Raw genomic sequence first — 27000 nt, 5'->3', positions numbered from 1 at the left:
CCAAGGACATTAACAGAATTTAAATCATTCATTGATAATGTTTATGCACTTATTTGAAGGTTTATCAATGATGATAAATGTATATTTACATTTTTACCATATCTTATTTCTATCATAGTCCTTTGATGGTTTTTATTTCAATAAAGTGTGTATTAAATAATTTATTTTCATTTTTAGTTTACATTTAACATGTAGATAGTTGCAGCGTTTATTTTTGTGTTTTAATCAAACTTCCGGCCTCTAGATGGCAGCACTCATTACAACTAAAGATGGGATCGCATCAATAACTGAGGACAAGAGGATACAGTTGACTCAAGAAGCTTTTAAAGCTGATGCTTGAAAACTAATTAAAGAGGTTACGACCAAGTACTCGGGCAGTACTGCAAATATTATATATAGTATATATAATATTAATTATTTTACAATATAAAAGTACATTTCTATATATTTAATCATTGCCCCTGTTTCGGGGTACGAATGTTCCACCACATTTTTCCCAATACAGAATATATTAAAAGTGTAGAAATATATATTTTTTGTCCTGAGGCTTCATGTATTTTTTCTCCTGATGGTCACAAATCTCTCCCGGTTTCTTCAAGGCCGCCTGCTTCGCCGGGATCGGTTTCCTGTTCATGATCATGAGCCTGAGCTTCATCATCATCGACTGGACGTCAGGCTCCAGCAAAGCCAGCAGCGGCCACTAGATGACGCTCCTCGTCACCTTCAGGCCCTCGGTGTCTCGCCTGAAGGACGCCACCTCTCGAGAAAAAAAACCTTAACTACAATCACTGGGATCTTAAAGTATATCGTAAACCTCATGTTCATCCTGGCACAATGTGACGGACGAAATCCAGCCCAGCACGGCCTGTGGCACGACTCATACATATCATACCAAACACATGTCGTGGCAATAATTGTTTTTTTTTTTTAAAGTTCCTAAAAAAAAGATCCAACAGTATCAACGCTGGTCCGTCGATTGTCTCCGGTCAGAGTCGTTCTCCACCGGTGTGAGGCAGAAACCTAGCAAGAACCGGGGTCAAGTAGCCGCTGTGTTGGAGAAAGTCGCTTCTTATTCGAGGGGCCATTTTGAAAAGCACATGTACGATGCCGTTAGAATGAGATTTGAGGCGTTTCAGTATCACCCCGACTTAAAGCAGCACTATACATAAGATTGAACAGATTTGTTTCTGGCTCCGCCCACTGTCAGAACAGTGTAACTGCAACGTCTCGGCATGGCATTTGTTTTTCGGGTCAGTTTTCAATGACGTAGCGCTGCTTTAAGTCGGCCATTTTTGCAACAAAAGCAGACGTTCAATCTGCCACTCAGGTGAGGAAGTAGACGATATCAAAGATGGTCGCCTCGCACGTAACAATTTCGGACACTTCCTGCGAGTTTCTGTTCAATCGAGCACAAGTCGATCTGCTGCATCCACAACTGCTGCTGCTCTTCGTTATTATTACCGCGTAGCATCTGTAGCTAGCACGACGTTAACCACAAGAGTATTGAATAGAAATACTCGCGACGGAAGGATGAACCGACGTTTTGATGTACGACAGTATTGTCCCGATCTGTAGTAGCAGATGAATTACATATTCTAGTCGCCGACACACTCAGTTGCACATAGTTTTAAAAAGTAAAGAATACTTATGATGACTTCCTGTTAGCATCACCGACAGGATACCGGTCAAACTATCCTCCTCAGCATCGTGAGCAGGGATCGGTCGTCAACGTGGCTCGTCTCGCGGCGCTAACGCGAACACGCACATCGTCCGTAAAACATCCGCCTTCGTAAAAGCTAAACCTGCCATTTAGAAAAACCTGGAGCGCAGTTAGCAATAGCACTTTTGTTTGAGAAGCACAACTTCCTGTTGCTGCGACGACGCTGAAAAACCGACTGAGAAATTAACAGATTTTAGTCCTGTTTTTTTTTTTTTTTTGGAAACTTTTTCTATATAAATCAATCTATCAAAAATGATTAGAAATGTATATTCAAGGTCAACTATATGGATGTTGTTGCAAACATTACTTGAAATAACATGAAAGTTGTTCTTGTGAGTCACTGCGATTTTTATTTTTATTTTTTAAATAGCGACTAATAAATCAGATGCACAGTTGGAGGGTTTATCGACGTAAGTAAAACAGCTGTATTTTTTGATTCAACTACCTATGTATGTATCCGTGTGTCCTATTGATGGATTTTGCTGTTTATAAATCAAATGACTTTTTGTATTCAAATGTTTTCTAGTTCCTGTCATCGGTGGTGTCGCTTCTATTTGTGTCCTCGATGTGCGTGAAATGAGGAATATTGGATCCGGACACCGGTGTTGTTCTCACGACATCCTTACAGTCGGTCTTTTGTCGTGTAGATATTTGGTCGTGTGTCTGTGTTTCGGGTTCGAGTTCATGAAATCTACCGCAAGCTGAGTGTTTGATGTTTGAAACAAAAAAAAAAAAAGAAGTAAAAATGCAGGTTTTGTATTTCCCTGTTCGACCTCAACCATATGTGTATGAAAACAGAAGTGATACATCTTACGAATGCAAGATAAAACTCAGATGTCGAGATTCTACTTTATGTGATTTATGGAAATCTATATGATGCAACAAATCATAGATATTGTTGACTTTTTTTTTTTTTTTAAATAGTGTATATAAATGTAAACCCTCTATATTCTACATGCATATCTAGTTTGTATAATGTAAAAAAAGACAAAAACAAGTATAGTTTTAGTCCAACAAAGAAATGTCATAATTTTCAAAGTGCTTTTAAACCTTGTCCTTTGATTCATGTATCTATATATTTTAATATGTTGCTGGCAGATATTGTACTGGAAACGATGTGGCAATAAAGATAATACTGTAACATAAACGTTTATTTATTTGTTTTTCTAGTCTTGGTATTATTTTTTTTTTTGATGATTAAAATGAGTGGCTATAATCCTTTTTTACACAACTGTGTGTAGTAAAAGTAATACTATGAAATCCATTTTACTGCCTTGTCAGTGCAATTGTTTGGAGCTAAAGTTTGACTTATTATCTTTGTCACCGAAGCCTAAAAAAAACCCATTTTCGTTGATACAGAAAAGTATGTTTAACAGAATCTGATACGACTTATAAGACAATAAAAAAACACTCTTGAGAGTTAAAACCTATTTTCGTCAAATAATCTTTTTAAAGTTACACATTAAATGTTCAATCTGGTCGTTTCCTCGAAGCTAATGGCTTCACTGTAAAAAAAAAAGAAAAAAGTTGAATATATATGTATATTATATATATATATATATATATATATATATATATATATATATATATATATATATATATATAATATATATATAAAGAATTTTTTTTTTTGATGATTATGACGATTTTCATCTGTCGTTCAGTGATTTTAATGCAGGTAAGATTTATATTTTAAAGATTGCAGAACTCATTGAATACACTGGGTGGCGCTATTTATCTGGAGGAAAAGTGAGTTAGCAACTTATTCGCACAACATTAATCGTAAAGTATATTTATTTTTACCCTTCAGGGATTCACATTTATATGTATTTTAATATGTAATATTTTCAGTTAGAGATGATTATATTTATTATATGTAGCCATATGTTAGACTTATTTTATGAAGCCATATATTTATGTTCATTTTATTTAGCTATATATTAAATTATTATATGAAGCCATATACTTAATCGTTGATATTTTTTTTCGGCCATATTTTATACTTATTTTATGAAATCATATATCAATTGGGTATATTAATAGAAAGATAGATGTTAATGTTATTTCGCTATAATGTATACTTGTTTAATAAAGGCATTATTATATTGTATTCGTTTCTAACTGGGCGACAAATGTTGCAATAATGCTGACTGAAATGACAATAAATAGCCATTGAACACTTTTCAACGTAGTGTAATTCAAAATAAAGTAAAAAATAAACATGTTTTCTTAAAACCACTAAAGTAAAATAAATGACTAATCTTTTATTTCCACCTTTACAAGAAAATAAACATCAAATTGTTGCTGGTCTGCGCTATTCAAATAAATAAAAATACAAATTCATCATGTCCCGTTACTGAAGCATACAATCGTTTTCGTTATGGATAGAAAAATGTAAGAAAAATATAACGTAGTTACATCGTTACGTTCAAAAGAAAACTGCATTTCCCGTGAAGCTTTGCGCTCCGGGTCGCTACTTCCGGGGTCAGGGGTCCGCCCCCGCCACTGCTGCTGTGGAGTGGACGGCGCCAGTGTTTGTCGGGCGCAGGGCGGCGGCGGGTGTGGCTACGAACGTGAGAAATCTCAACGCCGGAGAAGAAACGGTAACGTAACGGTCACGGAGGCTCGGAACCGTCAATGAAAGTTTTCCACCGAACCGACGCGTGTTTGTAGCGACAGACTCGACAGCTCAAGTACTTCAGCGGCTCCTCTGAGTTTGACATGTTCGCGTGAACAATTTTTTTATTCGGATTTGTATTTTTATTTTTTCTCCTATTAATCCATGTTGTCCTCCTGACTTTGGCATTTTCTGGAATTTTCCAGTTATTTTTTTTTAAGTTAAAAAAATTATATATATATTTTTTTCCACTGGCGGATAAACACGACTTTTGCCGAGTCGTCTAGAAAAAAAAGGGAAGTCTCAACCCGAACCCTTGTCAGAGAACGAGGGTTTTTTGTTTTTTTTAATTAAAAAAAACACATTTTTTTCTCCGGGTACTAACCCCCACTTAGCCGCAGACCTGAAGCGCGCACTGGGAACGATGGGTTGCACCGTCAGTCAGGAAGACAAGGCAGCGGCCGAACGGTCCAAGATGATAGACAAGAACCTCCGAGAAGATCGAGAAAAGGCGGCCAAGGAGGTCAAGTTGCTGCTGCTGGGTGAGTGTCACACAAACACACACACAAAAACACACACACACACCGGGGGGTCACGTTAATGTTTACACACGAGTTGCGCAACACTTGGAGGACTTTAATCACTCACACACACTCTCTCACACACACACCACAGAAACACACACACACCATTGAAACACACACCGATGCCATCAGCACCAGCATCGACGTCCAGACACACACACACGTGTGTTTAGACAACAGTGTGTTTTCACACAAACAAAAGCTTTTTTTTTTTCCTGAGGACACATAAACACACACTAGTGTCAATAAGTCATTGTTTTTCCCTTCACCTGTCGCCTGGTTATTGTTTTACTTCTTCCACATGTGGCAAGAAAACATGGGACGTGTTGAGAAGTTGTTTTTAATGAAGAAAACGTGAAAAAATGTCGATGTATTTGTGTTAAATTAAACTCTTTATTTGCGAGTTGTCTTCCTATCGTCATGTTAGTGGAGGAAAAACCCACCTTTAGTTCAACCAGACTGTAAACTACAATAAAATGAGTGGCTATAATCCTTTTTTTACACAACTGTGTGTAGTAAAAGTAATACTATGAAATCCATTTTACTGACTTGTCAGTGCAATTGTTTGGAGCTAAAGTTTGACTTATTGTCTTTGTCACCGAAGCCTAAAAAAAACAACATTTTCGTTGATACAGAAAAGTATGTTTAACAGAATCTGATACGACTTATAAGACAATAAAAAAACACTCTTGAGAATTAAAACCTATTTTCGTCAAATAATCTTTTTAAAGTTACACATTAAATGTTCAATCTGGTCGTTTCCTCGAAGCTAATGGCTTTACTGTAAAAAAAAAAGAAAAAAAAGTTGAATATATATGTATATTATATATATATATATATATATATAATATATATAAAGACAATTTGTCACAGTCGTCAATGTGATTTGCAAAGTATTTTATTATAAACCATTAAACTCGGGACAGGAAGTGGAACAGAATCGTTCTCATGCCTCCATATGTTAGAAAAAAAGAGTTCTTATCTCCGGTGGAAACCAGTTTCGATGAAGTGTTGACATTTGAGCTTTTGTTAGAAAATTTGGGAACGTCCGAGTTGTGTTGACATTTTTCGGGGGCGAGTGAGAGAAGCTGAATGTTGTCAGAAGTGCAGGGGTTTGGACGACTTCCTGTCGTGGCGGGGCTGGAACCGCGGGTCTGGCTGATAATGAGTAGGCAGCTGTTCGGGAACAGAGCGAGGTGAACGGCCGACTGTTCCCAGAGCAGCGGCTTCGCACGTACCAACGCAGCTTGATACTCTTGGTTGTAAAGCTAGCGACGCCTCGGGCCGCTTTTGCTTTTATGAATGGATTTAACAGATTGTTATGGTGTCTGAGCACAGTCGTACCTTTGTGGAGCACTGCGGGGATTTACTGGTAGAAGATGTTCATTTTCTTTAAAAAAACAAATAGTTTTAAACAACGTTGGTCTAAAACGATAAACCTAGACTCGCACTTAAAGGTCACGATGTTCTTGTTAAATACTGTACAACGTTTTATCCTTTGACTTAACTTCTTTAATTACATTTAAAACTTTATTGACACGACACGGTCCAGCTGTGGGACCAGCCTCCACAGAATCAACCAATGGTCTGCTTTCTTTGCCGTAAGCTCCGCCCATTGAGTCGGAGCAGTGTAAGATTTCATCACAGCCAGCTGTCAATCAAAACGGCCCATTTTAGCGTTTAAAGATGACCGGATTTAAACTGATGAAATGTTGCGAAGAAGTGAAACCGTCTTCATGGAGAAATGGAGGCTGGAGGTAAATATTGTTTTGTACTTGTAACTTACACTTTACTTTTATCACTCGTTTCCTCTCAGAACGCTTCTATATGAGGATAATATGGAAACCAATCTTATTTATTTTAAAATTAACTCCAGCTTTTCATGCCAGTCCTCTGGAAAGGTTGGATTCGTTGTATTTTCTCAAAGGCCAAAAAAAACATATTTTCACAGAGAAGTCGTTAAAGAGAATCTTGATGTTTTTATCTGACGTACTTTATCTGCAACCCGAACACCATTTTCACTTTGTTTTTTGTTAAAATGTCTTGTTCTTATTTCATCAAAAATCCAACATTTGACGGTCATTTTAAAATAAAGTCTGTCAGCAAATAATGCTTCAGTTGTTGACGTCGGTTCTGCGTTGTTTTGGGGATTTTTTTCGGCCATAGTTCTTCTACACGTTGATTCTTTGGTCGTCCACAGCTTGTTCTGGCAACGAAGGGTCAAGAGTCACGGGAGTCATTCCCAGCTGACATTAGTTCGCAGGGTCTCGGACGGATCTTGAACATGCCAACTTCCTGTTGCGAAAATATCACGAAAAAAAAAGGAAATGGTATATTTAATCCTGATTTATTTCCTTTTTTTCCAAAGCAATATATTTTGAATCACTTCACTTTGAAATCGGTGAAGAGTTAAAAGAGTTAAGATTAGTTTCATACCATGAACACTTTAGAAACGTAATGCAGTTTTTGATTTACTCAGATTTTCCGTCCTGTGCTTGTACTGCTTCTCTAGTCGTACCCCTGGTTGAGAAAGTAATTGTACGCTCGGTACAGCAGGCCTCACACGGGTAATTATCATCCGCTGCATAATGTGAGGTTGGAGAGGAATTACAGGAGAGCTGAACTTCAGGTTTATGAAATATGTGCTGAAATGTTGTCATCAGTGAGAACTAAATGTGGAATTTTTTAAATATCGAAATGTACCCGTCATTAGAGATGTAAGGAATATTGATACACTTTAATAGTTTTTTTTTTTATTCATCACCATACCTTATCAATACTCAACAATATCATCTTTGGAAATACAATTTATAGGAAAATATCCACTTGAATTTAATTGTATTTTCTGTCTTGTGAAATGGAGCAGTGGTGTCATATCTCTGGGTCACGGTGACCCGGTGGCCTGAAAAAACAAATGGGGTACTCAAGGGACGCCTCGAAGACCCTTGACCCAGAGATGACACAAAGGGATAAGTTTGTTAAAAGAAACACGATATATTGTTGTTCCTATAGTATTTCAATATATCGCCAGATTAGTCGCCGACGCGAACCCTCGCCTGTCAAAACATGAAGTGACGGTTCTTCTAAAGAACTCGTCCGTCCAGGTCTTGTACGATTGTGTTGCGTAAACCGACCAGATTTTACCAAAAAAAACAAAGGCATGGTTTTGTTTGAGTTACTTACTTAGTTAGTTCCTTCATTCTCTGAGACTCCTGTGTTTGTTTCGGCGGTGTCTTGACCTTTTAAAGCATATATTTTATTGTGTATTGTTTTGATTGTTTAAGCGCTTTGTGACCCCGGTCTAGAAAAAGTGCTCTACAAATATTACTTACTAACTTACTTAATTTCCCCCTTTATATAGGAGCCCTTTTCTTCTTCATCTTGTTTTGCCGCCTGTCGCTGCGAAAACAGTCGAGGACTCCTCGAGTTTTTTGCTTTCTTCCCAGAACTGCAGCTGGAGCGTCTAGTAGCTAAAAACAGTCAAGACGTGACTCAATAGTTACAGTGGAAACGCTGCCAGCTGCGAGTAAATATAAACTCCTCTGATGCAAACTTGACAAGGCAGAATTCGGATTCTTCCTGTTCTCCGGGTTACTTGGAAAGCACGCTCCGTGGAAGAACGGTTGACGGACGGTTCAGTTCACACGTTAACGGGCGCATTTTTTAAAAACAAACATTGTAATCAAGCCTCTCACAGATGAGTGCTTTTATTGTGTTATTACACAAAGAGGCTGGAGGTAGTAGTACGTGTCGGCTTCTGTCCCGTCACCGGGAAAAAAAAGTCATTAGTTAATGCGACTGGACTGAACTGCTGAGACTTAAGCTTCCACTAACACTCATTGGATGCTTTCTAGCGCATGATTGACGTGTAATCTCCGGCGCCGTAGAGAACATCGCTTGTTCGCCAAGAAGTGGTTTTCGCTGATTGAAAGTTTGACGGAAGCGTCGAGTGTTTTCTCGGTGCAACACGACAACTCTCTAAGAATATAGGCTCTTTGTGTGTGTGCTTGTGTGTGTGTGTGTGTGTGGACACACTTGTGTGCAGCAGATGTGTGTCGGGAAATGAACACAGCTGTCGTCTTGATAAGCACCAGCTGATAAATAAAGAAAATATAGGCGGTTTTATTGGGCTGTGGTGAAAGAATCCAAACATAGATTTTTTTTTTTTTTTCCTTGCGGGGATAAAAATGACGTCCACGACTCGGATGTTTTTTACAGCGACATAAAAATGATCTTTGGTGTTTTCGCTCGAGACGCAGTTAAAACGACTTGGCTATTTAAAGTAAAATGGAAGAGAAGTTCACATTTTAAAGTAATACTAATCAATTGTTGGGACGCAACAATAGACGACAGAGGTCGAACTTTCTCAACTTTCTTTTACTGATTTTTAAACCTCCCCGATTGATAACTTGGAAAAAAAAGCAATTACAATGTTTATCCATTGATTTTATCTTTTTTAAAAAGGAATTAAAAACTCAAGGCTCAGAGGCCGAATCCTATTCTCCAAATCATTTGGTCTGTGGGATGGAAAATGTAAGTTAATATGGATCAATATTGATGTCGTTTTAATGACTTATGAAGATGCAAATGTTTAAGATAAGATAAATAACAGACACTGTATACGTCTGCAACTATAAGAAAACTTCCCAACACAATAACACAGACATTGATATATGATATATCTCCATTCTTTCCACATTGTGGGAAATTAAGACTCAATTAACTTGAATTTAAAACACAATATCGCAAAAACAGTTTTAGTAAAGTTGTGCCAGTTCTTAACATTTGGCTGAACATTACATTTTGTTTGTTAACTGGCTGAGTTTGAAGCCTTTTTCTATATAGATAAAGATAAATAGATATCCTTCATTCTTTAGTGTTGTTTTTTTTAATTTTTTTTATCCCCTTCTGATGATCAAGGAAAGCGAAATTTAAAGCAAGATTGATTCCTCTCCTTTAATTCTTTTTAAGTAGTAAGGAAGTATTAAATAACCTTGAAAAGCTTCTTTATTTTTAATCGGCTTAAATGAAGAAACTACTTAAATTGCGGAGATGGACATTAATGAACCGCTAATACCGTGTCGCTGAACTTAAGGACATATTTTGAGGATCTTTACTTCAATCTGGGAAATAATTTCTATAGTATAATCACAAAAAGCCATTTAAAGGCACCTGCGGGAGTTTATTGCAAAAGCAAATGGTTGGCTTTAAATAAATGAAAATACTTGATTAATAAAGATCCTTCAATAATGGTTAACATTTTGATAATGTTTTAAATGTGCCTTTATGAAAGAGATGCCCCCCCGATTTAATAAACCTTTCACATGACATGTTGTGAAAATGATCCGTTCTTTTTTCACACAACATCTCTGGTGGAAAGTGAACAACACAAACAATGAGCTTGTATTTGAGTCTCTTTCTTGTGCATATTCATCTGGTCGTGTTTTTATCCCACGTTCACATCATTGGTTGAAGGTCACACATCCTTTGAGGTGATGGTGTTTGCCTTCAGGTCCTGCAAATATCTTTTCATCTCACAACCCCGTACTGTGCTGTTTATTATTCCTGAGCTCCAGAAGCAAAAACACTTCACACCGAGAGTTCACGACCCTCCATGGGGGCCCGTGGTTCACCATTGAACGTACTGTAAACTATTATCCCCTCCTTCCCTTTTTTGCCGCTGATCACAGCGATCTCCGTGTAGCGGCGTCCGTCCGAGCGACTGTAGATCCTTCAATTATAAGTGGAGCTGTGAAGATTAAGCTCCTGCAGACTGAGTGTCTCAGTGCAGGTCCACAGGGACGAGACTGCACTTTCCTGTCTATGTCGTCCAGAGGTGTGTCTCATCTCACACCAGTGTCGTCCTAAGTTCACCTCTCTCGGGCTCTTGAGTCCTTTCCGGTGTCCTTTCCGACTTCTTCAGGCAGGAAATGAGTGATAAAAGTAAAGTAAGTATGTTTGTATTTACAAAATAAAGCCGCAATCTACAGACGCGAGTCTCTTTTTTTACTTCATAACGTGCACCGACACATCCCTCGCCGCGCTTTGCTGATCCGAAGAAATCTTTTAATGCTTCCACTCAACGGGTGGGACCTTATGACTAAGAAAGCGACCCATTGGTTGAATTTGTAACTCGTGGGAGTGCTGGTCCAATCGGCTGAACCTTCGAAAACATTGTTTTCTCTGACCTTGAAATAGGAGTGTGTATTGGCAAGAATCTAGCGATACAAGGGTATGGACCAGAACATCCTGGTTTAAGAACTCTTTCTAGCCGCCTGCTGTCCACATAATAATAGTAGAGTAATGTTTTTGTGTTTATTAATTGTTTATTCATATGCCATTTTATGGTAATGGGTCTTATTTCATTTATATTTATTAAAAAATATATATATATTCTATTGTTATTATTTAATTTTGATCATCTGTAATGCCACTTCCCAACATTCCTTTCTTTTGTTTACAACGCTGGCAATACAAGTATTCTGATATATTTGTAGTATTGTCGAGTACTTTACTCTGGTGTTGCAGAATTTACAGACCACATGACTCTTGACAAAGTCGTAACCGCTTTCATTTGTTTTTGAAACCAAAATATGTCCAAAAACATCAGAGCTGCTTGTGTCGACTGTATCCTCTCGTCCTCAGTCATCACTGAGAATTCGTTGTTCGTCTAGCGACGGAGGACATCACAACAGCTGCCAATTAGCATCCGGAAGTTGGATTGCAACACAAAAAAATGAACAAACGCTTTGAATATTTGCATCTTAATTTAAAATAAAAAAAAACTAACTTTTATTTAGTTTAAACAATTTTTTTGTTTTAAACCGACACAGTGCAGCGAAATGTCATTATACTGATATTTGTTTACCCTCCTAGAACATAAAGTTGTAAATGTACTTAATATAATGAAATTTCAAAGTCAAAAACATTATTTTTTAACAAGAATAATGTAGTAGAGTGATGACATGTGAGTCTCATCACTCTTTGGACAGAAAGTCAGGGTAAGCGTGTACCTCGGTGTGTTGTGTTTGTCACTGTCGGGTCTTATTCAGCGAGAACATCCATTCCACGTGAAACATTGAAGTAGGAGGAGGAAGTGCAGCCAGGAGGCCTGCAGACGACTCATGCAGACCGAGACAGAGGAACTGTTTCAAAATAGCTTTGTGCGAGCCCACAAAGGAATTAAGTGCAAGGCTTTGACTAACACTGTTCATGTCGGTTATTGAAATCTGTTTTGAGTTGACAGGATTATTCAACACTTTTCAACCATTTTTATTATTTATAATGCTTCTTAAAAAGTGGGACTGCAGAGTCCCCCTTATTTGGGTTTTACCGCTTTTAAATGAAAGTCCATTATTAATCGTGATATATTCTTTCAGAATGCTGCGAGACATTTTGAATCAAATTTGTTAGATTTTTGGGAAAATGTTGGGATTTCAAGAGTCATCATAGTAAAGTCAGGTCACAACCAAATTGTACACAGTTAAATGTGTTTTGTAATGTTAATTAATTGATGTGGTTATACATGATACGTTGTCATAAAATGTAACGAAAAATAATTCTCTATTTACCGCACTATTAGGCACACCAGCGCAAGTTCAATGAATGGCCTATTTTAGAAGTGTTTTCATAAATAAGGCGCACCGGATTATAAGGCGCATAGAATAAAAGATGAAGTCTAACGTTTGACTAGGGTTGCGTTATGCATCCACTAGATAAAGCTGTGCTAAAGGGAATGTCAACAAAACAGTCAGAGTGAATTTTTTTTTAGTGTACAACAACCAAGACACACTCGCTCAAAACGGCGGCAGTAATCTTACTCAATAGAAATCCCACTCCGAGTCATGAAAGTGTTTGTTAACAAGTCACCCACCAGGTAATGGGGGCTCCGGATTATAAGGCGCACTGTCGTTTTTTGAGAAACTTAAAGGCTTTTAAGTGCGCCTTATAGTCTGGAAAATACGGTATTTAAAAAAAAAATACTGTATATGCTTGGCAATTGTGTAGTAGCTAGCTAGCTCTTGGCTTGATATTGTGTGTCAGATTTGACTTACTTACTACGTAACCACCTTCAGGCCTGTTTATTGTTCTTCAGTTCCAGGCTCTCTATAGCGTCACCATGCGAGTCAAAGTTCATATAGCTTACATATTCTTGTGTCTCACAGGAAGTAGGAGATGACGGGGGGTGGGGGGGTTCATTGTCTGGCTATACCATTAAGTATACTGTAAAGGATTTCTGCTTCTTCCCCTTCCAACACTTCATATTATTCTCCAGCTTCACAGGATATTAGCTCACTTCCCTTCACTCCTCATCATGTTATCCTGTCATTTCTTCTGAGCGAGTGGGTTTTACTGACCCGCGACTGCCTTCTCGCCCTCCTGGACCTCTTCCGTTCGACCGGGTTCTGGCTCGTATCTGGAAAGTGTAACAATTTTAACGCCAAAGAAGGTTGAAATGAAAGAGGAAAGAAATGTTTCGACACGTGGAATGTCAAGGTTTTGAATGTAATTCAACACATTAGCTTGAAGGTCATATTTATCCTGTAACTGTTCACTTGATCTACCGTCTGCTGCAGGAAAAGACTTGCCGTTTATTCAGAAATTCACGTGTTACGTTTTAGAATCTTTTTAAATCAACATTCTTTTGTATTTCTTCTCTTGTGAAATACAAAAAGTATATCCCCCCCCGTTTGACTACAGTAAAGCTAATGCTCATCATGTGACAACATTTTAGGTTTACTTTGGTACATCGGTACAATTAAATTATTTAAAGAAACCTATCGCTTTTCCTACATTATCACAATATATCATGTCGTTATTGTATCGTTATCACACACTCATGTTTCTCATTCTGTTGACAAGGGAGTGGAAGAAGAAAGAATATGTGTATTTAATGGATTTAAACCTTTGATAATGCCATTTAAGTTGAAAAGTATTTTCTTGCCGTGGTTGCCTTTGATTTTCTGCAGTTTCGACGGTGACGTTTTAGCTACTTAGCCTTATTTTTTTTAATTTTCTGGATCAGCTATGCGTCTGCATTGCAATGCACTGCTGTTTTCGGCAAGACTTGTATTGTTTCCTTCATTCTTCATTGGGTTTTTTTTTCCCGTCACCCTTGTGAAGTCGCCGGTCACAAGTCGGTTGCCTCAGCTGTGTCGGTGTCATTAACGGCCTCAATTTGTTGGTGTGAAATTGATTTACAACAAGTAATTACTGTTGGGTTAAAAGGGAATGCGGGAGGACTGATTCGCAAAGTAAATTGATCCTCGTATATACAGCATGTTCACTCCCAAAAAAAAAAGTAATTAAAGTCTTCTGTCGGCAGCCACAAAGTGTGATCCTTGAAAGGTTTCGAGTCATTTCACGGTTCTCGGCGAGGCATGTCGAGACAAACGTGTCGGATCATTACTTTAATCCTTCGGCGTTCAACACGTTCGGCAAATGTGCCGTCGTTCGTTTATTTCAACTCAAAGTTGTAAAGGAGTGGAATTGACGTCATTTCCTGTCGAGTGGTCCCCCCCCCCCCCCACACTCTCTTGTAGCACTTCCTTATTTAAGCTGCCTGTAAAGCAGAAGTAGACATTTGTCTTTTGTTCAACTGGTTGAGGAAACAAACACACCCATCCTGTGTTAGTTGTCTGGTTCCAATCCCTCAAACAATAGTGTCATTTTGAGAAAGTTTGGTAGAAAATGTACAATTTGGGGCGAAAGATCCAAGTCTTTGATTTTTTGGGTGGTAGATTTTCAGCAGAGATTTCTCTCTCGTGTACGTACAAATGTTTCGTATTTGAGTGGAAAAGTATTGCGTGTTTACTCCAAGCGAGATCACAGGATATTGGAAACAATGTTGCACAGTCATAAAAAAAGGTCCCTCCTAATGTCCCATTGTTTTGTTTTTTCCACACAGTGAGTAAACCCTTTATAAAGCAGCAGGGAGTCATTTTAGATTCTTGTCAAGTAATTGTTGGACGTACAATAGATTCTTGAATAGGAAATTGAACCGAATGGCTTTTAGAGCAACTGTCAACGTTGTGTTCGCCAGCTCTGAACATTACTTACCTACTTACTTATAAAGATGCTTTAAATAAAAGCAGTAAAAGCAGATGTATGTTACCATGAATCGTCCTCACCATTGAACCTCACAAGTCACATTACTGGAGTAATGACTTGTGGGATGTTGATAAGGCCACCCGTAAATAAAATATCCAATAACTAAAGCAGGTTATTGTCCCATCTAGGCTATTAAGAAAGCAATCACAGAGACAGAAGGACTGACCATAGCTTTGCTTTGTAATTACTCTGTGAAAAGAAGCCACGGAGATATGATGATGTGTTTCCAGATAAGATCCACCGTCAAGTCGACCTCAAGTTTTATGTTCATCAGAAAACTTTATTCTAACAAATGAACCGTTGTTTGGTGTTTAGTGGTGTAAAATAATTCAGATTTTCTTTATTTTAACCACATTTTGACTTACAATGTGAGTATTAGTTTTGGGAGGAAGTGTATCGTCTTCTGCTTTATTCACTAAATGATTGTATTGTACGACCAACTCAACGTTTTGGTCTGATCTTCATTTCAACTCTTCCTCCCTGTAGTCCAGGCCGACGTGAGATGATTCAAATTGATGCGAATAACGCATATTTATCATGTAAATTGTAAAAATAAAAACATGTCATTTTGTAGCCTCGTCAACATGTAGTATCGATAACTCGAATAATAGTACAAAGTAGCGAATCACTGCGGAACAGGCTACGGCTATGAACGACAAAATCTTAAGAGTGTCAGTTTTATCTTGACCTTTAAAGTATATACTTTATTGAATATTGTTTTGATTGTTTAAGCGCTTTGTTACCCTGGTCTGGAAAAGCGCTATATAAATAAAAATTACTTAAGTAAGTAAGTAAGTAAGTAATATTTATTTATATAGCGCTTACTTACTTACTTAAATCTAAATCGTGAAAGAATCTCACACAAACTACAGTGTGTGTAAATACGAAGAAAATATCTGGTTCTACCACTTAAAAATGTCAACATGTGGATTGCAGGGTTCGATTCGGCCGAGCTGTTTATTCTCAAACACCACGGTCGGCGTTGACATGCTGGTGGTCGTTGTTGCTTCGTTCTGAACGACATTTTACTCGCACTCTCGTGTTCTTCACTGAATCCCAACTAAGTCTTTGTTCGTCTTCTTTTGGCTCAACCCAGGAGCTTCAACAACGAAACAAAACTTATTGCTACTGTACAGTTTAATAGCATCCCTCGCAAATGGAAAATATCATTATATTTCTTCGCGATGTCGATTCCCGTAAACGGCCGCGTCGGCGTATATAAGACGTGAGGCGACACTCCTTTGATCTCAGAACCCAATTCCGTCAAAAGGTCGGGGAAGGAGGTCGACGACATTACGGCTCATGTGAATTTAATGCCCTGCTCAAGGCCTCCGCGGCAGACCCAAGTATCAATCACATCATATCATATACCCGTCGTCCGCGGGGGTCCTTGAACAAAGACGAATGTTCCACGAAAGACGATGGATACGTAGTAGTTCTAAAACAGTTTTGAAGGCGGATGAAGTCGAGCTGGAAACTGTGAAAGTTAAACAAAAGAATGTGACGACGAGGGCAAAACGGCGGAGTGCAAGAAGGAGGGTATGGGTAAGTGTACTAAGGGAAAGTGAGGGGGGCGGGGGGGTGTATCTGACTCAAAGTGAAGGAATGGAGCTGGTGAGCAGAGCCGGGTGCAGCTGAGCCTCTGGCAGGGACACACACCACTGAGGGCTTTATTGTGATTTGTAATTATGTGGTTTTCTGTGGGGCCTCAGTTTGGTGCGCTCCCACACTGAGGCTCCTTTTAGGCGGCGAATACTGAGTAGGAGAACAGAGGGAGGGTGGGGCCCGGGGTCAACGCTAACTATTTCTGTTTCGAAGGCCAGATTCGGCAGCAATGTTTTTGCTCTATTTTTGGTTGTTTTTTTTTTGGGCTCCCGTCAAGTCCATCTCGTCGTGCATTCATCCCGTGATCACGTCACCGGAGAGGATGTGGTGGTTTCACTCAACGTGAAGACGATGCTTCTGCATTTAAAGCGGTACAGAATGAGGTTTGCGTGGACGTCCCATTAACACCGGATGAGGCCGGCATGAGTCCAGCAGTTGCAATAATATTGGTGCTCGCGGACGCCATTTACACCGTCGTTTCTCACGCAGACACTCAGGAATGTCGGTTCCAGCTCGAACTGTTCTCATGATACCGTCTCCAAACATCAGTGTTGTGGCCAGAGGTTACACAAATGTCCGTTGTATTCAATATGTCATAGATTTATATTTACGACCATCTTTCTCTTACTTTTTACTAGTTAGTTGGTGAGAACCAGTTCTGCTGATATCAGACCTTTACTATGTTTGGACACATTTGTGCTTCGGTATTATAACATTCAAATACTTTGCCCCATAATGTTTAATAAGTGAATAAACAAGCTTGTGTTGTGTAAATTCAAATAATTGATACATTTTAGCTTAAATGAATACGTTGTTGCCACATTGAATAGACAATAAAGTAAATTAATAAAGTCATATTATTCAATATGTTTCCATCACAACTTGTCCTTAACATTGATTTAGAGTAAATTTGTAAAGTTGTTAGTCATTATTTTCCTACGTTTTTAACTTTAATCAAACTTTTTTTTTAATAATTCTGTAATAAAAAATGTAATTTCCATCTCATCAAACCAGGATTTTACACTGTTTACAACTAAATTAATTAACTTAACTTTAAGACTTCACGTTTGTCTTGAAATTAAAAAAGTTTTATTCATTATTGTCTCCAGGATATTGTATGTCTGTAAATATGCAAATAAATCAGGGCGAAGAAATGAAACCTATAAAGACTTCAAACTGTTGTAGTGCTTTATGGAAGTATGACCTTTAAAAATACTACTTTCTAACCTTTAATAATAAGACGATTCATGGACCATCAATAAATGACATATTTATCTCTATATATATCTATATATACACTACGCTTTTGTGATATATTACCATGTTAACATGCCTCAAAAATTACATTATGGTTCTCATAAGACCTATATATATCTATATATCTATATAGATATATATACTGTATGAAAACATTTCATGCTTAAGTCAGAAGACAAGTTCAACACAAGAAAACTATAGAAATGAAAAGCTAAGAATGTGAGTCTCTTGTTTGCATCATTAGTGAGTAAGTATTACTGCCATATTACATGATAAACATGTTCAAAGCAAAGTGAATAAATCACGTTTAATGGTATAACTGACCTACTTGAGTACACTTCTATTTTACAACAACATAAAGTCAGTAGACGGATGCTTTTGCTATGAATAAAACGGAGAAATGAGCGACGTGGTGAACGAAAAAGTCGTCCAGCACTTGACTTTTAGCTCCTGTTTATTACCTTCTCCGGCTTCAACCTATTGATTACTTCGCATTTCCTAAGCAATTAATCCTCCGAAGCACTATTGTCAGACGGATGTGTCCGCGTAAGATTCAGAGCCCGGGCCGAGTATCTGCTTATCGATCAGGGATTCGTACCCGGCCGAGTATGGACTCCAGACTCCTGCATCTGAATGCTGTTATTATTTATTTAATGTAACATTTTTACAGTGTTCTTTTGCAGCAGTTCCCGTGATAAATGTGCTGCCGTCCTCGCTCCAGTTGGATCGTGACTGCTGGGAACTTGTGTTAATGGAAAGTTTTCTCTGGAGCAGCATGAGGGGGGGGCGACCCTAAATACAGTCTTCCTGTATTTACAGCAGAACTGTTTTGTTAACACTGACGGTTCGATTATAGTCCGAACTCCTCTCTGTGTCCATACGATGTTTTCTTTGGCTCGATCGGTGCCTTGATTTATTTATTTTTATTTTTTTATTGGACGGCAAGTCTGAACCACCTGCGTCTGTCGGGGCTTCATGTGGTGAAACGTTTCTTCTGCTCGTCGTTGGCATCCAGCGAGTGCGAACCGATGTATGTGCCAGCGTCGGAGGCAACAGGAAGGGCAGGGTCCGGGGGCCGCGCAGTGTGTTTCCTGTAAGCCAGGAAGTCAAGCCGGGTCGTACCAGAGGAACCTCTGTCAACGACCACAACTATGGCTTCTTGTGAGAAGACCAGCACCAACGGCCGGAATATCGAACGTATTTATGTTATGTCGTATGTGTATTTGGTCGTTTTTTTTTCCCGAACGCGTGTTCGTTATTTTGAACGTGAGCCTGTTTTAAATCTCAAGAGATTTAAACAGTGAACTCCCTCAGGAAGAAATAAATATGGTAACATGGATGGGAAATTAAATTTCACTACAAAGCAGATATTATCTTTTTCTTGGCTTGTCTTTCTTGAAAAGATGAGAACTTTATAAGAAGAAGAGAGAAATAAATGAAAGTATCAAGGTCCAAATATAATGAAAAGTATTATTTTGACTCATTAAAATAAGTACAAAACATAGGAGAGGCAAGGATGCAGGAAAATGGCAACACTTTTCCTGGATCTCAGAATAAAAAAAAAAGTTAATTTCCAATGTAGTGAACGCAAGACAAGATTTATGTGTGTGGTGTTGACAGTTTAGTATAGATATGAATGTAATAAATCAAATAAAACAGGATTAATTAAGTACAATGAAAGTGGGCATTACAAATGAATACACTTAGATTAAGAAAATATAAATGAAAAATAAATGTGTAACAAGGATGCATTGGAATTACTTGATACTGTGATCTAAACGAGTTTATAAAAGCCCAGTTATAGTTTCAAAGTGTGACTCTGGCTAAGCTTGCTTTAAAGGGAACTAGTGAGGATTTAAATGCTGTCTTGGAAATGTCGGGTGAGTGACATTCGTCAGAGGATCAAACTGTGACCTTTTAACTTGCAAATGAAAGCAGCCAGACTGACGACTCAGCAGTTTGGACTGAGCTTGTTTACGCTGACATTAAATAACCGATTACAAGTGATGAATGTCCACTGGCTTCACTTGGTCGTGTTCTTTGAAACATCAATGTTGGTTTTATTTGCTCGTATTTTATCTAAAATAAAACGTAATGACAACTTAATGATGTTTTAAAGTAAAAAAACAATTTTCAACTGTAATAAAACAATTTTCAACTGTAATAAAACAATTTTCAACTATAATAAAACTATTTTAAACTATAATCAAACTTCTTTAAACTATGATCAAACTATTTTCAACGATAATCAAACTATTTTCAACGATAATCAAACAATTTTCAACTATAATCAAACTATTTTCAACGATAATCAAACTATTTTCAACGATAATAAAACTATTTTAAACTATAATCAAACTTCTTTAAACTATAATCAAACTATTTTCAACTTTAATCACTTTTTCAATTGCTAATAGTAATTAAACGATATTCATCTGAATTCAAACGATCTTTAACTATAATCAAACAAGTTTGTGCTGATGACACAAGATACTGAAGATGAACAAAGTGAACAAATTATTATTATTTCTGACTTTTATTATACTTTTGTATTTCATTGAACATAATATTTACTTTAGTTCATTACATGGTCCATTTATTTTCAGTATAACTGGATAGATGTTTCCTGGATTTCACCAAATGCAAAGATAACCTTCAAGCTTTTGACACAGTGACATTCACACAGGAAACGTGAGCTGAAGTGCTGATGAAAGACGTATTAGTCAACTAATGAAATAACTCATATTAATGATGTATTAGTCAACTAATGAAATAACTCATATTAATGACGTCATCAATGGAAACTGCAGCAACCTTCGATGATGCAAACCGACCGTGTATTCTCGCGGATCAGAGAATGAAACTACTTCTTTGTGTACTTTCAATTAAATATTTGCTGTTATCTTCCCATATAGTTTAAATTCTGGACAAAAACAAACGGGACAACTTGTTTAAAAAACTAATTTTAAGTAAATATAAAAAGTCTACATTTGTAAAGCTCTTCTGTGACGTAAAAAAGGTTTATTTAATCTAACAATTAGTCTTTTTTATTGTTTTAAATCGAAATTAGGCTGATTTTGTTTCTATATCATGAACAGACTGTGCAGCTTAACAGCAAAAACATATTAAATAATGTTGTGCTGTAGAAGAGAAACTTTCAAGGACTGTAGAGAAGCTCTGCTGCTTGTTGGCTTTAAAAAAAAACACATGAAGTTTCACTTCTCGACACACTGATGACGCACACCGAGGGCAACATCAGCCTGTGTTTGCACATGTGCTGCAACCTTATCTGCACCTTTTCTTCTCACCGAGTCTGAGGCCCGTTTGTGGGCAGAATCTTTCAAAGAAATCTCAACACATACGTGTCTTTCGATGAAATATTTGACAGTTTCTGTGTGTCCGCCCCTCTCCGCTGACTGATGGCTTCAGGACTCAACTCTGGTTTCTATGGCGATTATCTGCAGGACAGCCGTGTGTTTTGGAAGCAAACGGGTGTGTTTTGGAATCACAGTCACGGACTGAAGGTGTCGTTGACACAAGTTAACATCTCTACCTGTGTGTTTTAGCAAGTGTTCTCTCAAAAACCATCTGATAGTTGCATTTTCATGCACTATTTAAAGAACATTTATGATTCTGTATATGAAAATTCATCAAAGCAAAAACTTAACGGAAGTTGACAAAAAGTTATAAATACTGTACATTATTGAATTTTTTACAAATGTTTCTTCCATAAGTGATGTTAATTTGGTGCTCAACAGTGTTCAGATGGATGGATGGATGGATAGACGCATGGATGGATGGATAGACGGATGGATAGATGGATGGATAGACAGATGGATGGATAGACGTATGGATAGATAGATGGATAGATGGATGGATAGACAGATGGATGGATAGACGTATGGATAGATAGATGGATAGATGGATGGATAGACAGATGGATGGATAGACGTATGGACGTATAGATGGATGGATAGACGGATGGATAGATGGATGGATAGACGGATGGATAGACGGATGGATAGACGGATGGATAGACGGATGGATAGACGGATGGATAGACAGATGGAAAGATAGATAGATAGATTGATAGACGGATGGATAGACGGATGGATAGACGGATGATAGAAGGATGGATGGATGGATAGACGGATGGATAGAAGGATGATGGATGGATGATAGACAGATGGATGGATAGACAGATGGAAAGATAGATGGATAGATTGATAGACGGATGGATAGAAGGATGGATTGATGGATAGAAGGATGGATGGATGGATGGATGGATGGATAGATAGATATGGAGGTTTTTAAAAATGATTGACAAAATATATTTATAATTAGTGTCCAAACAACCTTGAAAAACGAAATGGTGTAGTAAGATCATAGAAAATAAATGAAAATGTATTTAGAGTATATCTTACTACTCTATCTCTTCTTTTTGTTACTAAAATACATTTGTTTAGATATTCTTTATAGTATTTAAGTCCAAAGTACTAATAAATATGGTGGATAAGAAGGTTTTGAAGCTATCTTGGAAATTACCCAAAAATATATTACTTGAAATTGTAGCATGTTGAATTCTCAGAGATCTGTTCTTTATATGCAAAGTATATTTGGTATATATAAGCGTTGTGGTTATGGAGGTATAAATGGATTGATAAAGTATTTTATACAATATTTCTGAAAGTACATTCTAACACCAATTTAGAGTTGTACATGAAAGATGATTTGTTTTGATTTTACCTAATATAAGTGTTTATCTAAAATAAGCTAAACTGAAATATTCCACATCTTTACCTGCCATGATTGATCTTCCTGGTAATGGCTCTGATGGCATCATTTAACACCAGTTACGTAAACACAGACCCGCTCGGAGAGCAGATGTCCTCGACCAAAACAATGATTCACGACACCGGTGGAGATGATCTGCTCGTACGAGGCGAGCGCCTCCCTCTGCGGCGAGCGTTTCTTCGCTGCACCTTGAGCTTCTGTCAGCTGCAGGAACCTGAAAGGAAGTGGCGTCGACAAAAGCCAAGGATCCCCATCCAAGACAAGACTTCGCTAGACACGCCGGTTTAGGGGGGCGATGCGTGCACACAAAGGGCTCACTGTGAGGGTGCTGGTGCTCCGTATTCCTGGGGTGTACTCGCCCGGTGACATCCCCCCAGAGCGAGGCCAGCGATTGTGAAGGGAAGGAAGACGCACAAATGTTTTTATTTACTCAACACGTGGATATTCAGTCACACGGGATTCTCAATAGATATGTTTTTCTGTGTGTTAAAGCAGGATCGGTTCCTATTTTATCTGCGTCATGCTGCGGCGTTGGCGTTTACGGAATGGACAGGAAGTGGCGTTTGGTGAATTTACAAAATAAAACGGCATTTGCAGACGTTAAATGTTTTTTTTAATATCATACTGGCTCCTTTAAGAAACATCTTAAGACGTTTTTATTTGTTCAGGCTTTTCCTTGATTTTCTGGAACTCCTGTTGTGTTATCAGTTTTTATCTTGCCCTTTAAAGTATATACTTTATTGAATATTGTTTTGATTGTTTAAGCGCTTTGTGACCCTGGTCTGGAAAAACGCTATATAAATAAAAATAACTTACTTACTTACTTACTTTATTATCTGCGTTCCACTGTGATGATGGTCCCGCTTCCACATTTCATGAGTCGTCTGCAACAAACGCAACAAATCGGCTGTTTTAGTGGACAGCTGTCTCATCCAATTAAATCTTTCAGTGCTCCGGTGGGCGGAGCTTATGATGAAGAAACTGGACCATTGGTTCATTTTCTAAATCGTGGGTGGGACTTGACAAATAATGGTTTTCCGTGGCCGCGTAGTGTCTATAAAGTTGTAAATGTACTTTTATCTACAAAGTAAAATGTCAAAGTCAAAGGTCAACCGATAGAAATATATAAATATATTATATATATTATATATTTTACAATAATAAAGTCAGTGAACTGATGATGGGTTCAGTCGTATCACTCTCTGGACAGAAACAAATATTTTGGTGTGGGTTTGAGGTTCAATTGCGAAAGGGAGGTCAAATATATGTATTCAATTTAATTCTAATTAAACGTATTTGAACTCCTCGCAGAAAAGGAGCTGAAATGCTGTGTTATTTTGTTTTGAATATTGTTGTGTTATTACGCAACTCTTGTTAATTTTTATGGTGGCGCGACAGATTATTTCTGACCTTTTCAAACGTATTTACATATAAACATGGAAGCCAAAGTTGTGATGCAATAGCCGATACTCACTTATCATCTAAGACGTGTGATTAAAAGAGTGATTTATGGTCGCTTGAGACGATTTCTTTGGCTCCACTGACAGCAGCAGCTGCTCATCACAGCTCATTGTCACAAGAAACCAGCAGCGATTCCACTTCCTGTGATGTCACAGGAAGTCCAACAAACCTTCCTCCTGTAAACGCCTCGAGCAGTTTGAGCTTGTGTACTTCAATGAAGTCGTGTGGGGAGTGAAGAAGACTTTACTTCAACCCTTCATTTCCTCCTTTTTTTTCTCCTCCATTTGTAATTTGGAGTTGCTATGGTGACTCAGTTGACTTCCTGTGTGTTTCCTGTGGTTGATTATGTTTTTTCCACCTTACAGTATATATTCAACTCATTGAGTTTTTCAAAAATGTTCTCACACAAGTTCTTTGAGAAAAACACACAAAAAATTAATGAATTAATTCAAAACTATGTTGTGTTGAACTATACAACACAATATTTGAACTATTGCAGCTCAACATCTAACCAAGTCAATGAGGTTTTAAGTCATGTTGCATTTATATTAACATTATTGTATCATTGAACATGTTTTGAAACATGTTCTTTCCTTAGTATTTGTTGTATGTTTGGACATATTTAAGTAATGTAGGGAGAGGGAGGGAAATGTAAATAAATAATGAAAATTCTAAACATAACGCATAACAAGCCTGTTTACATTTTAAATTTGGGAGCACTTGTAACGATTAAATTATCGAAGAGCTTCATAAAAATAATTTGATGCTGCTTCTGCCCTCAACTTGTAGATATTTAAAACACTGGGATCATACTGTAATACTGCAACTCAACTGGTCCGGGGGCCACCAGGGGTCAATTCTTGTGGACACTGGGCCGCAGGCTGTGTGGTCTTTCAGAAGCCTTTTCTCAATGTCTTTAACAAATTATATTTAAATGTTGTTGTTTATTGCATTATGTTTTTTTTTAATTAGTGTAAGTTTGTAAATTACAGACATTATTATTTAATTGTATGTATTAATTTATTTTATAAATCTGTTCCTTCTTGGCTATGTAATCGTAGCCTAGTGTGACAAAAGAATCGATACACAGCTGTACTGTATATCCATATTTTTTTCACTATACTTTATCGATATTCAACAGCACTTTATCAGTTATTTTATTTTGTATTTAAAACAAATATTTTAACTTTCATAGTTAATTGTTGGTTTATTTATTTCAAATGAAGTCTGTGTAAAAAGAAAACAATCAGATTTAAAAATAAATCACAACTAATGTGTAGATATTCACATCGTTTATTCACTTTTGTGTTGCAATTAAACTTCAAGCCGCTAGATGGCAGCGGCCGTTACTTTCTCCGCAGCTAAAAGATCAATGAGATCCCTCTGAATCCTGGCGATGACTGAGGACGAGAGGATACAGACTCTAGCTGTTTTTAAAGCTGATGTTTTGTTGTGTTTCGGCCTTTAGTTCTTTACATTCATCTAAAATAAATTGTAACAATCAAAAGATCTTACAATAATTCAGTTTCCTCTAAAATGGATGTTGTTTTGAACGATATCCTGAGCTGAATATATCGTATTATTGTCGTGAGATTGTTTATTTGATGATCTTTATCCCTTTACTATCTGTTGAACAACAATGATGGCCTTAGATGGCGAAGCTTCAACACAAAACTAACTTTTAACTCTCCTTCCGTTTGCTTGCGTTGACGTTGCATCACAAGATTTATTTAGGTGTTGAGCGACCGCTGCAGCGTGTTCTGGTCAATCTTTTCATGTCTGCAGGCTTCAAGGCCAGAGCAACATCTGATTTCCAGGCCGTGAGAAGGCCAGTTATCACAAGCCCCGGTCGCCTCGCCGGCCCTTTGATCGATGGCCTTTCAGTTCAGAGTAATTATCCGTAGCCGGACGCAGAAGCTGGTGACTTTCTAAACCGTGGGCTCAAGGTGCAGAAAAAAGTGCAGAAGCCTCTCTGAAACTTTCTCTTCTCTCACTATGAATAATATATTCACCTGCTTATCTTCGCTGGAACACTATTTTTAGGTTCACTATGACTGGTGAAAAGATTGAATAATTTAGATAAAGGTTACATGGAATTGAAAGAGTTATTTAACTGTTAATGTTTTAAGAGATTTTGCAACAAGTAAATCAATTTGATAATACAATTAGAATGTATTCATTATCTTCATGTTATTTATTATTTCCCCATCAAATGTGTCCATTTCAACATCAATTTACCGGAACGTATTAATCATCTCCGCTCCTTATCTTGAACACTTGAGTGTCTTCAAAGGTCACGAATTTAACATGAATCTACTTCAAATAGATCATCTGCAGAGCTATGTTTGAAATCACTTGGAGGTGGGATTGAGTTTGTACAAACACATACAAGTTAAGATGGATTCATTCCTTCAAAAATAACAGAAAAAAAACACATGTTACACAGATACATCAGCAGATGATAATATTGTGTTATATAATAATACCTACAATTATCAAGACAACATCCTGTAATGGACGTCACTTTATCTCTATATCTTTATAACTTCATCTCCCATAAACATTCGGCTTCTTAAGTAAGTAAGTAAGTAATTTGTATTTATATAGCGCTTTTCCAGACCAGGGTCACAAAGCGCTTAAACAATCAAAACAATACTCAATAAAATAGACTTTAAAAGTCAAGATAATACTGAGAACAACACGGGGGTTCCAGAAAATCAAGGAAAAGCCTGAACAAATATAAATATTTTTATTATGTAATTTACAAAAGTACTCACAATTGTGAATGAAAAGATAATTTATTCAATTTAATGTGACACCATGGACTGAATAAAATGTAAACGCATTATCTG

At 37.5% G+C, this 27000-nt stretch overlaps 2 protein-coding genes across 3 annotated transcripts in view; both read left to right on the top strand.

Annotated features, from left to right (window-relative positions):
- LOC148070191 (sodium-coupled neutral amino acid transporter 3-like) overlaps positions 1-2847 on the top strand; it is a 42311-nt gene extending 39464 nt beyond the window's left edge. For both annotated transcript variants that reach the window (XM_087799985.1, XM_087799986.1), the window contains one exon: positions 600-2847. In XM_087799985.1, the coding sequence (XP_087656111.1) occupies positions 600-704 (105 nt within the window). In that variant the 3' untranslated portion in view covers positions 705-2847. The remainder of the gene's footprint in view (positions 1-599) is intronic.
- A 1413-nt stretch (positions 2848-4260) lies between these two features.
- LOC148070190 (guanine nucleotide-binding protein G(i) subunit alpha-2-like) overlaps positions 4261-27000 on the top strand; it is a 42599-nt gene continuing 19859 nt past the window's right edge. The window contains exon 1 of the mRNA XM_087801840.1: positions 4261-4879. Coding sequence (XP_087657966.1) covers positions 4762-4879 — 118 coding nt within the window. The 5' untranslated portion in view covers positions 4261-4761. The remainder of the gene's footprint in view (positions 4880-27000) is intronic.

This window comes from Callionymus lyra, chromosome 10 (assembly GCF_982586985.1).
Source record: "Callionymus lyra chromosome 10, fCalLyr1.hap1.1, whole genome shotgun sequence".
NCBI classification, from domain to species: Eukaryota; Metazoa; Chordata; class Actinopteri; order Syngnathiformes; family Callionymidae; genus Callionymus; species Callionymus lyra.
This window is presented reverse-complemented; position numbering and strand designations above follow the sequence as displayed.